Consider the following 11435-nt stretch of genomic DNA (forward strand, 5'->3'; position numbering starts at 1 on the left):
TAATTGTTTATTGTTAAAAGTATTACAAAGAGTATTACATATGTCTCTTTTTTCCCCCCTCCCTTGACAATCCCCTGGCCTCCCCTACCCCCCAGTGTCTTATGTCCATTGGTTATGCTTATATGCATGCATACAAGTCCTTCGGTTGATCTCTTACCCTCCCCTCCTGCCCCCCAACCCTCTCCGGCCTTGCCCCTTGCTCTTGAGGGTGTACCTCCCTCCCCCTCACACCCTTGGCTCTGCTGCCCCGCAGAGCACTCTGGTTGAGCTCAGGGCCTCTCTTCTGTGCTCCCATCCCACCCAGCCCAGCTCTTCCACTCTGCTGTGCCTCCCAAATGAGCAAGCCTGAGTGGGGACCCCGTCCTTCCCCACTGTCCCAGGCTCTCCGTGCTCCATGGGCAGCGGGGGCCTCTCGGGAGCTGCCACCCGGGACTCGGCCAGCCCCCGAGGAATGGCCCTGCCTCGCAGAGGCCAGGCCGAGAAGAGCCTTCCAGAGGGCGAGCATCCTCCTGGTCAGCAGATCCTTCCTGGACGTGAGGGTGGGTGTCGGTGTGACTTTGCAGGGTGTCCGCAGAGTAGAACTGTATCGTCTTCCTCTGAAAACTCCTCCAAGGTGGGGCCGAACTGCTCTTCATTTAAAAATACGGAGCGCATTGCCGTGGTTTGGGAGTCAGGAGTAACTTGGTGTGATTTTGAGCAAATCGGATTCCCCTCGGCCCCCCTCTTCTCTGCTCGAACATTTCTCTAAAGGTCACAGCTTGAGAAAGGTGTGACCCTTTACAAATCAGTCTCCTCCTTCCTAATGCGATCATGTCTCCTTTTCCCAAGGCGGAAGGGGAGTTCAGGGTGACGTTTGTGCACAAATAGACCTTTGTCTAGAAATTCTGCTGCATTCGTTCCCTTCACGAGTGGTTCTTTGGGGCTTGGTTCACAGTTCTTCTTCTTCTTTTGGATCTGGGAGAATAGAAATAGCAGTCTGCACTGTGTACCTCCCAGTGTCATTGGAGCACAAATGAGAAATCATGAAAGCTTTTTGACTATTCTGCATGTTACCGTGTTTGTTCTTGGTGACGCCAGTGAAGTTATACAGGTGTATTTTGAGTTAGTTTCCTCTTGTTAGACTTTCAGTAAAGGACCAAAAGGTAACTACGTGAGGTGGTGAATGTGTCAACTAACCTCATTTGTGGTAATCATTTCGCAATATGTGTGCATATCAAGTCACATGGTGCTGCTTAAACTTACAAAACGTTAAATGTCAGCTACATCTCAATAAAGCTGAAAAAAGGAAAACAAAACAAAAATAATGGAGGAATAACTGGTTTTCACCTGATAATCTTTTTAACAGTTAGCTCTCCTCCTCTGATATGATCACCACGTCCAGGGTTACTTCCTGTCTTAGTTTAACCTGAGTTATTATGGAAGCGGCTGTACTCACACAGGAGCAGGCAGTAAATTGAATACCTTTGGGAAATGCACTTGGAGTTGTCCAGCTCTTAAGGGGAGGCGGACGGTACAGCAGCTGTCCCCGGGGGAGAGATGGGCCATTACCATTGGGGAGGAGCTAACCCAGAGGGAGTGGAACCCTCACATTGTAATGGACCTGAGCGAGTGGTTTCCTGATGTCGTAAGAATAGGTGGAAGATGGAAATTAATTGCCCTGGCCAGGGATCGAACCCGCAGCCTTGGTGCATCGAGATGATGCTCTAAACAACTGAGCTACCCGGGCAGGGCCTGGCCTGGTTGCTCTCTGGGGGTGTTCTAGCGATTACATCCTGCAAGCCTGACCCAGGGCACTGTGGTCAGCCCTGGTCGCCCAGGACGAGCCCGCTGAAGTGGCAGGGACCCTCCTTGTGTTTTACAGGTGCTTGTCCCAGAGATGGCAGCGTGGAGGCAATGCATCCAACTCCTGCACCGTCCTCTCCCTGCTAGGAGCCCCCTGTGCCTTCATGGGCTCACTGGCGCCCGGCCATGTTGCTGAGTGAGTGGAGGAGGGAGCAGGGGAGGCCTGCCCACAGAGGGGAAGGGAAACGCAGTCTTCACCCTGGACGGGTGGGCTGTAAGAAACGGTCTGTGGCCACCAGGAACGGGTGGGAGGGCACCGAGTGGAGTGCCGGCCGCCCGGAGCCTCCCTGGGGTGGCTCATCTGCCGCTCAGATGTTAACGCTGCTCCTGTTAAAGGTTTCGTTTCCACAGCCTGGTTCCTGGGCCCGTCGCTGGAGTCTGCTTCAGCTTCCCCACCTTCTCCTTCCTTGCTTCCAACAGACTGCGGTGGTGCGACTTTGCCCTTCTTAAATCCCTAACCCTAACCCTGGCTGTGCTTGAGGCAGAAAGCAGTGAGGGACCTGCTGTACCCATCCTCCCCCAGGGTTGTCCATCATCCATGGTCCAAGGGTCCAGGCTTACAGTTTCTTTCCCAGTTGAGGGGGCGGGACCAGTGCTCACGTCCCCATTGTTCCCTGAAGCAGCAAGAGCACCCTGGCCCGGGAGATCCTGAAGCCACATGTTAAAGCTGGGCCAGACCCAGGCCTCCCGGCTCATCGCCGTGAGGCTGTGCATGGTCCGTAAGTGGCCCACGCGCACTCCGTGCTGGCTGCCGCAGGGACCAAGCGCCCTTTGACCCCTGGCACTGCCGACTCAGCAGGCGTTTATCAGGGGGCGAGGCCCACACTTTGCCCACTGCGGGCACGGGGCAGGCTCCAGGCTGCTGGCCTGTGAAGCCCAGCCCTTTGAACCGTGGTTTAGGAGGACCTGCTGCCAGCGCCCAGCACTCAGCACCCAGCGCCCTGAGCCACAGCCAGATTCCTTTCCTTGATGAACTGGCACGAAGCAAATTGGGGCGAGAGCCTGTCCTATGAGGTGGGACAGAGGGACCCGGAGCCAACAGCTGGTCACTCATTAACCCTCTTCAGCAACTGCCTTCCCCCCCAGTTAGAGGCAAGACCGGCTCTTGCTTAGAGTAGTGGACCCACCTTTGTGTAGCAATCGTGCTGACGGCGGGCCATTCCCCATTCTCCCCACGTGTTCCACAAACATACAGTGAGCACCTGCCATGTGCCAGGCACTGGGTACAAAAAGTTATTTGGCAAACAGACCATAATTTCTAGGCTGTGGAAAAGCTACTATTTAAAGGGTCCTTGGGGTCTGAGACAAGGACCCATGTCCCGACCTGCTGTGTGAATTACCTGCCGCTGAGTCGGCTCCAGCTCCTGGCGACCCTCCTAATGAGTGGTGTCCACAGTGTCCTGTCCTCACCAGCCCTGCTCAGCCCCTGTGGCTTCTCTATGGAGTCCGTCCATCTCAGATTTGCTCTCCCTCTCTTCCCGCTGCCTTCCTTTTTCCCAGCATTATTGTCTGGTCACCTTTACACACACCTGTGTTGTCCAGCTCTGGTGTTGCCAGAAATGGGGCCCAGCCTCAGTGAGAAAAGCCAGGATGACGGCTGGACGACTGGCCTACGTGCCAGGTCCTGGGCACAGGACTGCGTTTTCAGAGAGGGCCCGGGGGGTGCAGTCTCGGCTGGTGCAGTCTTCCTGGGGGGCTGCCCCTGCCCGACTCGCTCTGATGGGAGGGGATTCTGGGTAAGAGTCCTGTACCAGGCCCATAGGGAGGGCCAGCAGGCACTGGGAGCCAGCTCACTGCCTGGGAGGGATGGCTTGGCTGCAAGAGGCGAGGGCAGTGAGCAGCTCACAATGGAGGCAGGTGTAGAATGCGAGGACTCCCTGTAGGACTGGAAGGGACTTCAGAGAGAGGAGAGCCCTGGGGACCTGTGCAGAGGGCGGCCGGGGGCAAAGTGTCACCTTGGTAATGATTAATTCTGCCTGGGCCTCACGTGAAGCAGGCCACGGTGTCCTCACCTGCCTGCTGCAGACAGGGCAATGCTGTAGGCCCCAGGTCTTCCCGGGAACTTTATGAATGAAGCAGATCCTGAGAGAATGTCCCTAAGTGTATTTCTCACTGAGCTCGAGCCTATGCATTCCTGCCTCTCCCGCCTCCTTGCACAGCCTGACAGCCGGCGATCTCTAGTTCCCTCCTGGCCCCCTCTGCTTGCACCCTGGGTCCTCGCGGCCCTGCCAGTGACCTCCGGGCCCCCAAACCTTGTCAACTGCACCTCCCCCGGGTTCCTCCGCCGGCAGTTTTGTCCTGGATGACCTCCGTCGCTATTCCGTGGACCTACACTACACGGTCTTTCAGGCTACAGGCTCCGTCCCCATCTCCACCGTCATCGTTAACGAGGCCAGTGGCAGCCGCACGATCCTACATGCCTGCAGGTTCGTACACCGTCTGCGCCTTGCCAGCTGCCGCCGCCATCGCTGAACTCGCAGAACAGGGCCTTCTCTTGCAGGAGGGCCCTCAGCACCCGCGTGCTCCAGCACCTCCCCACCCCCGTGGAAGGTCCGGGCCACTTGTAGGCTCTAATTTGTGTCTCCTTGCCCTTCCCTTGGCCCGGGCTCCATCCCAAGTTTCCTGGTGACTGACTTCAGGCAGCGGGGTGTGGACGTGTCTCAGGTGGCCTGGCAGAGCCGGGGGGAGACCCCCTGCTCTTGCTGCATCGTCAACAACTCCAATGGCTCGCGCACCATTGTGCTCTATGACACGTAAGGCCCCTTGGCCTCGCCCCGCCACACCCACCAATCAGCTCTCTCCCTTGCCGCCACGGGCATCCCAATTGCCCACCCTCTGCGGCCTCTCTCTTTGTACCAGAAATTGTCCCTATGCCAAACTGCTCAGTGATTTCTGAATTGTTTTCAATGAGGGGAGATGTGAGGTGGGAAGGGGTGGGCTTTGCTCTGCTTGGCAACCTGGCCTTGGTCAATACCAAGGATGGGCAGGCAAAACGCACCAAATGTAATTTGTGATGTGATTCCTCCATCATTACTCAATCAGCAGCCCGCGTTTGGGAGTGGGGAAATTTTCCTGGGGGTGGAGGGATGGCAGATGTGATTCAAAATTTTCTGGGGGTGGAGGGATGGGAGATGTGATTCAAACCATCTTAAGCCCTGAGGGGACCCGGTGGGATTTCCAGGGTCAGCCTCAGAGCTGCCGGCCTGCAGCCTGGCGCCAAGGAGCTGGGGTTTGGGTGTTCAAAAAAGATGAGGCCCTGCCAAGGTCCCAGCGTAATGAAGCCAGCCCACACGCACACACCATTCGCAGCCATTGATGTGCTAAAAACTGTGGAGAATCTCAGAGGGTTCGTTTACTGGGCACATAATATGTGCCAGGGACTATGTTAGGGCTGAGATGGCCTAAACTCAGCTGCCCTGGGGCTCAGGCCCTCCCTCCCGCCCAGCGTGACCACTGCATCTAGAGAGACAGTCATCCTAGGACAAGCTTTGTGGCCAGGGGTCGCTGGGCTCTGTGCATCCCAGTGAGTGAGTGGGGGGCATACATGCTAGTGGCAACATTCACATGGGGCAATCCTAGTCCTCTGCCCATCATGCCCATCAAGCATCAATCTGTAGCAACTCTCATCAAGGACACAACATGGGTGTTCCCAGGAAGGGAGGCGGAGAGCTCCGAGGTTGCCTGCTGCCTCAGTCCAGGCATGGCCACACTCTATGTTACCTGCAGCCACCTGCAGAGGCCTGTGAGGCTGGGGGCTGGGGCCCATTTCCCGGGGAGGTGCAGGTGCCACAGCTAGCCAAGTGGATGCAGGCTTCGGCTCTGGATGCAGAGAGGACATGGGCTGTGTGTAGGCCTCTGGCCAAGGAGGTCAAGGCAGAGCCTTGGGGGGTGTCCACACTGAAATTAGTCAAATATAAACCCATCCTCGAGCACTAAGCTTAACCACACGGTTGTGACACGGAGCCGCCAAACTCCAGGCCGTGGTGCTGTCGCTGCTGTGGTGCCAGAAGTGAGCTCCCAGCAGAGGAGCCATGGCCTTTGTAGTTTCCCAGGGCACTGCATGCTGGGAGCTATGTGTGTGGCTAGCCAGGGGGGTGGGTCCTGGGAATTGCAGTTCTCGGTGCTCTTAGGGCATTCTGGGAGATGTGGTCTCCAAGGCACACAGAACTGGCACCTTGACACATACTTCGGTTGAGTTTGCCCTTACAGCACATCGCAGCCCCCAACACAGGAAGGGGCGCCCTAGCAGACTGCCTCCAGTCGTCTGGGCGGAGCCAAGTGGGGCGAGGAGTGTTGTGAGTTTAGCTGGGGACGGGGTCTGTCCCGGAGCTGAGCCTCGGAGGCCTGTGCTGTAGATCCAGCTTCCGTCAGGGCCAGGCATGAGGACGCCAGCAGCCTGTTGGACTCCTGGCCCTGGCCAGACTCTCACCATGCCACGTCTTCTCTGTCCTTCCCATCTCGTGACCCAGGAATCTGCCAGATGTCTCTGCTGTGGACTTTGAGAAGGTTGATCTGACTCGGTTCAAGTGGATCCACATTGAGGCAAGCTCTGCCCTCCCTGTGTCTCGAAGGGCTCAACCTGCCACCCCTCCTCGTGTTTTGCCTCCTTCTTGGTTTCTTTGAACCATGAAGTGCCTTAGAGACGAATGAATCTGACCCCCATCCCCTTTCCATTCTACTCTATGTTTTTAGGTAGAAAACTAAAGCCCACAGAGATTGGGTGACTTACTCAAGACCACACAGTAGGGTGTAGGCGCCAGAAGCAGGATGCTGGCCCCAGGCAGAGCCCCGTGCTCTGTGCTACAGGCCGCCCCCCACTGGCAGGAGCCTGGCTGTAGGAGGCCTGACCCATACCTCCCTCCCACGTACAAGGAACTAGAATCTTCATTGCAGGAGAGGTTTTGGATGGAGTCTGGGGGGGAGGAAACCCCAAGAAGCCCCGAGTTCTCATCCTAGCCCTGTCGCTAACTTCCTGTAGGTCCTTAGGACAGTCTCTTATTCTCTAGTCTCTTCATCTATGAAACAGGAGGACTGGTTGGTCAGGTCTCTAAAGTCCATGATAGCTCTGAGATTTTTAGATTGAGAATGGGGTTCCCAAGCCACCCTACTCCCTCACCCAGAGTCTCAGCAGGAAGGGACGAACGAGCCGGAGTGGCTGGGCAGTGCCCAGCAGTCCTGAGCGGCCCTGCTCTGCTCCAGGGCCGGAACGCGTCGGAGCAGGTGAAGATGCTGCAGCGGATAGAGCAGCACAACGCCAGGCAGCCTCCGGGGCAGAAGATCCGGGTGTCCGTGGAGGTGGAGAAGCCCCGAGAGGAGCTGTTCCAGCTGTTTGGCTATGGAGACGTGGTGAGCGTCCCGGGCCGCTTCGTGCCGCATCCAGCTAACGTGGTTCTTAAAAGGAGCCGGAGAATTGCCTTGTCCTGCCCGCCGTGCCTGGAGCAGCTAGCTGGAGGGGGCAGAGCAGAGGCCGGTCCCCAGCTCTGGGCTCTGATCCCCAGCTCTGGGCTCTGGTGCAGGCCTCGGCAGTCGCCCAGGAAAGCGTCTCTACCCCAGGGGGTGCGCAGGTAGGGGGGAGCCGAATGGCATGGGCAGGGCGAAGGCAGCCAGCCACAGGGCGAGCCTGTGTGGAAGCATCTCCTCCCCGGCCTCCTCGGTCTTCTCTTCAAAGGAGGGAGAGGACTGTTTTCCGAGGTGTCCCCCAGCTCTGGGGAGGGTGACAGGCTGTGGGAGCCACTCGTGGTGAGGGAGGATGGGCAGGGGCCTTGCACACCTGGATGTGAGCAGGGTGGGGTGTAAATGGGATGGGGTTGACAATCTTAGCATCACTGCGGGAGCTGGTTAGTCGTCAGCCTTGGCTGCAGGTGAAGAGAGATGGATGCCTGAGCCCCACCCCTGTTGGTTATTTGATGGGTCGGGGTGGGGCTTGGGCTGAAGTATTTTTTTACCAAAACTGTCTCTGGCAATTTTTAAAAAATATATTTTTATTGATTTGAGAGAGGAAGGGAGAGGGAGAGAGAGATAGAAACATCAATGATGAGAGAGAATCATCGATCGGCTGCCTCCTGCATGCCCCCTACTAGGGGACCGAGCCTGCAACTTAGGCATGTGCCCATGACTGGAATTGAACCCGGGACCCTCCAGTCCACGGGCCGATGCTCTATCCACTGAGCCACACCGGCCAGGGCGGCAATTCTAATTGTGGTTGGTGTGAGGTCTCTGAGGTCCGTGATAGCTCTGTGGTTGGTGTGGTTGGTGTGAGGCAACTTCCGAGGCCCTACCCCTTTGTTTTTAAGATGGAGAAACCAGACCTAGAGGGCAGAGCTGTATGAGAAAAGCAAACCCCAAACAAAACTGCCCCGAGAGTGGGTGGTTTCAGTTGGCAGTGGTAGATTCCACCCCAAGATGGCGCTCCAGGCTCGCTTTGGGTTTCCAATTGGGAGGAAATTCCTGGATCTTAGAACAAACAGACCAGGGCGTGTGCCCCATTCACAGGCTGTATCCTGGCATATCTTGAGCATGAAAACGTGTTCCTGTGGGGCAGCGACATGCTATTTTGGGGGTTGGGGTGGCCACGTGGGAGGAGCGGGGTCCTAATACGGGGGCAATGCTAGGCTGCTGGCGGGAGTGCCTGAGCTCGGACTAGAGTTAGGGTGATCGTCAGCCTCTCCCACTGTGCACAGGTGTTTGTCAGCAAAGATGTGGCCAGACACTTGGGGTTCCAGTCAGCGGTGGAGGCCCTGAGGGGCTTGTACAGCCGTGTGAGGAAAGGGTGAGCTGGGGGAGCCAGGGAGGGTGGGTGTGGGAAGTGGGGGAGCCTGGACTCGGGGTCTGCCCTGGGGAGAGGGACTGAGACTGGGGCCGGGGTGGGCTCGCACCCAGCTAAGCAGAGGGTCTGGCAGGGCTACGCTGGTCTGCGCCTGGGCTGAGCAGGGCGCCGACGCCCTGGGCCCTGACGGACGGCTGCTCCACTCGGATGCCTTCCCGCCGCCCCGCGTGGTGGACACTCTGGGGGCCGGCGACACTTTCAACGCCTCTGTCATCTTCAGCCTGTCTCAAGGTGAGTCCCTCGCAGCAGGCACCAGGCGGGGCCGGGCCCTGCCCCGACGGCTTGGGCCTGGCTGATCCAGCGACTTGTCCCTCCCTCCAGGAAAGAGCATGCAGGAGGCGCTGCGGTTCGGCTGCCAGGTGGCCGGCAAGAAGTGTGGCCTGCAGGGCTATGATGGCATCGTGTGATGCCCTGAGGCAGCAGGCAGCAGCTCACACCCCCTTGGGGGCCAGTGTCACTGGCTGCTGCCTTCTCCCCTCTGTCCAGCCTGGCATCGGGGCGGCCCTGCTCCTGGGCAGACGCTGGCCGTGGGAGGGCTCCACCTGCACCTGGGTCCTGGCGTCTCACACCGCAGAGCCACAGAGCAAATAAACCTCCTTCCCAGTGCCCGTTCCTTCTGGCGGTCTGTCTGTCCTTGCCCTCCCAGCTCCTCTGGCTGGGGCTCCCCCCCATTCTCCCGGTTCACCTCCCCACCCAGGCCCAGAGGAGGGGCTGCTGGGCCAGAGCAGCAGGCGATTCCAGGCTTGCTGCCAGCTGTGCCCGTGCTGGAGGCCGGGTTCAGGGATCGGTCGTCACAGGGAGCCTTCCTGGCTGCGGAGGACACCCCGCTGCCTGCCGCTGGCTCAGGGAACCTTCCCAATAACCACAAATCACGAGAAAAGCTGCTCTGGGCCCTGTGCTGTCACCAGGCCCCGGCTCCGTCCGTGGCCCCAGGAGCGGCTCAGCTGAGCCGACTCGCTCGGTGGTTTGGTGGGGACTTTGCCTCCAAGAATAGCTTCCCAGTGACCGCCCTGCAGCCTGAAAGCCCCACCCACGGAGCCACCCTGCGGTTAAGGCGGTGCCTCAGCCACAGATGTGACCCGGGTACAGGGTGCTGCTGTGCCCGGGGGAGACCAGGGCTGAGGGCACGGGGAGTTGGGGCAGGGTGTGTGAGGCCACAGGCAGGCCTGAGTGCTGGATCACCGTGGGTACATCACTGAACGCCATCTTCCTCAAGGTCCTTATCGAGCGGAGCTTATTCCGTGGTCGTGGGATTGTTGTGGATAAAATCACACAATATGAAACGGCCAGTGGAATGCTGGTGTGTACGGGCTCTTGATAAATCGCAGTTACTGTTACTATTAAGGGGGGGGGGGGTACAGGGGATGGGGCAGATCTGCCCTGAGCTGCAGGAGGGCACTGGGTGTCTGAACACCAGGTGAGGGGGCACAGGAGTGTTTGGACCCCAGGGGGACAGGGAGAGGCTGAGCGCTCGCACCCGCTGGGAACATGGGGAAAGCTGAATCCCTGCCCCTCCAAGAGGCCTGTCCAGTCCTCATACCCCCACCGCCCTCCCTGAGGTCTGGCCAGGCTGGACCAGTAGACAGATGGCCCAGGGGGGTGAGTTTATTCAGTTCTTTATTGGTTGTCCGGGCCCTAAAGCTGCCCCTCGGCATAGGATCTCCATGAGCTGCACCTACTGGGACCAGGAGGGGCCAGAGGTGGTCCTTGTCCCCACACACCCCCCGCCCTTCGGAGCGCATGTTGGCGCTGAGACTGCCCGGCACACACCTGCATCCTCGAGGCTTATATCTCGTCGTTCTCCAGTTGAATAGCATGAACCTCAAACTCACTTGGGGGGTTCTTAGGCTCCACTGTTTCCCCTGGTTGCTCCTCCGCTTCCTTTCCGGCGTCCCTGGCCTCGGCCTGGGCCCCAGCCTCCCCTCCGGCGCCTGGGGCCTTTTCCCCAGCCTCCTGTCCAGGCTCCAAGGGCTCCTTTCCGGCCTCCACCTGTCCCTCCTCTCCTCTGGGGCCCAGGGCCTCCTGTGCTTCTTGTCCTGATGGGCTCTTGGCTAACGGGGGCTGCCTCCCCAGATCTTGTGGCTCCGGGGGCTCTTGGTGCTCCGAGTGCCTCGGGGCCGCTCCGGGAAAGTTGACGAGCTCTGCTGGGGTCATGAGCCCGTCCCCATTCAGGTCCTGCGTCTCCAGCACCTCGTCCACGACCAGGACCACCTGTGGGAGCACACAGCTGCCCTGGGGTCCACAGTGACCGGCGATGCTTCCCGGAGCCCTGACCCTCCCAACGCCCCTCCCCCGTCCCTGACATGCAGGCTGTGAGCATTCCTGGGGATTCGCCAAAAGAGTCAAGATGAAAAAGACCGAAGCCCCAGGGAGCTGGGTCTCCTTTGAAGGAAAAGGGTCCCCCCACCCCCACCCTCACCCCCACCCCCACCCCTACCCCCAAGCAGGGCTTACTGGGTTGGTGGTGGGAGAGTCAGCGGTTCCAGGGGCCAGAGCTGCTGTCAACATGGACATCAGCTCCAGGCCGTCCAGCTGTCCACTCTGGTCATAGCTAGTGTCCTGAATGAAGGTAGAGCAGGACTAAGGGAGAGAAGCTTAATTCAGAAGAGCTGTCTGACGACGAGAGGAAGCTTACGCCCAGCCATGCCCTTCGTCGAAGCACTGCTCTGATTGCTTAGAGACTCTGGTCCACGGGGAACCTCGGCCCAAACGCCTCACCCTGCTCTCAATTCATGGCCTCAGGCTCACTCTTCTATCCTCTCTAGTC

General features: G+C 58.7%; 2 protein-coding genes across 5 annotated transcripts in view; one reads left to right on the plus strand and one right to left on the minus strand.

Moving 5' to 3' along the window:
• Positions 1-9281, plus strand: part of KHK (ketohexokinase) — an 11814-nt gene extending 2533 nt beyond the window's left edge. The window contains exons 2-8 of one of the 4 annotated variants that reach the window (XR_002831901.1): positions 1862-1978; positions 4134-4268; positions 6312-6384; positions 6963-7188; positions 8523-8611; positions 8742-8899; positions 8990-9281. Coding sequence is in view for 3 of the 4 variants with exons in the window: in XM_006099806.3 (XP_006099868.1) it covers positions 1862-1978; positions 4461-4595; positions 6312-6384; positions 7042-7188; positions 8523-8611; positions 8742-8899; positions 8990-9075 (805 nt within the window). In the remaining variant the exon portion in view is untranslated. Of the gene's footprint in view, positions 1-1861; positions 1979-4133; positions 4269-4460; positions 4596-6311; positions 6385-6962; positions 7189-8522; positions 8612-8741; positions 8900-8989 lie in introns of all 4 variants that reach the window. The other 3 variants (XM_006099806.3, XM_006099807.3, XM_006099808.3) reach the window with 3 other exon arrangements.
• A 986-nt stretch (positions 9282-10267) lies between these two features.
• Positions 10268-11214, minus strand: CGREF1 (cell growth regulator with EF-hand domain 1). Its single transcript, XM_023763450.1, has 2 exons — positions 11123-11214; positions 10268-10879 (listed from the first exon to the last, which is right to left on the minus strand). Exons 1-2 carry the CDS (start codon positions 11180-11182, stop codon positions 10454-10456), a joined length of 486 nt encoding a protein of 161 aa, XP_023619218.1. The 5' UTR covers positions 11183-11214; the 3' UTR covers positions 10268-10453.
• Between the last annotated feature and the right edge of the window lie 221 nt (positions 11215-11435).

Source organism: Myotis lucifugus, unplaced genomic scaffold, assembly GCF_000147115.1.
Source record: "Myotis lucifugus unplaced genomic scaffold, Myoluc2.0 scaffold_285, whole genome shotgun sequence".
NCBI classification, from domain to species: Eukaryota; Metazoa; Chordata; class Mammalia; order Chiroptera; family Vespertilionidae; genus Myotis; species Myotis lucifugus.

Bases quoted from the DNA above. Each gene is read 5' to 3' on its own strand.
- CGREF1 (XM_023763450.1), bottom strand. From the start codon at position 11,182: ATGTCCATGTTGACAGCAGCTCTGGCCCCTGGAACCGCTGACTCTCCC. The intron at 10,880-11,122 runs GTAAGCCCTGCT...GTGCTCCCACAG, and splicing joins ACTCTCCCACCACCAACCCA to GTGGTCCTGGTCGTGGACGA.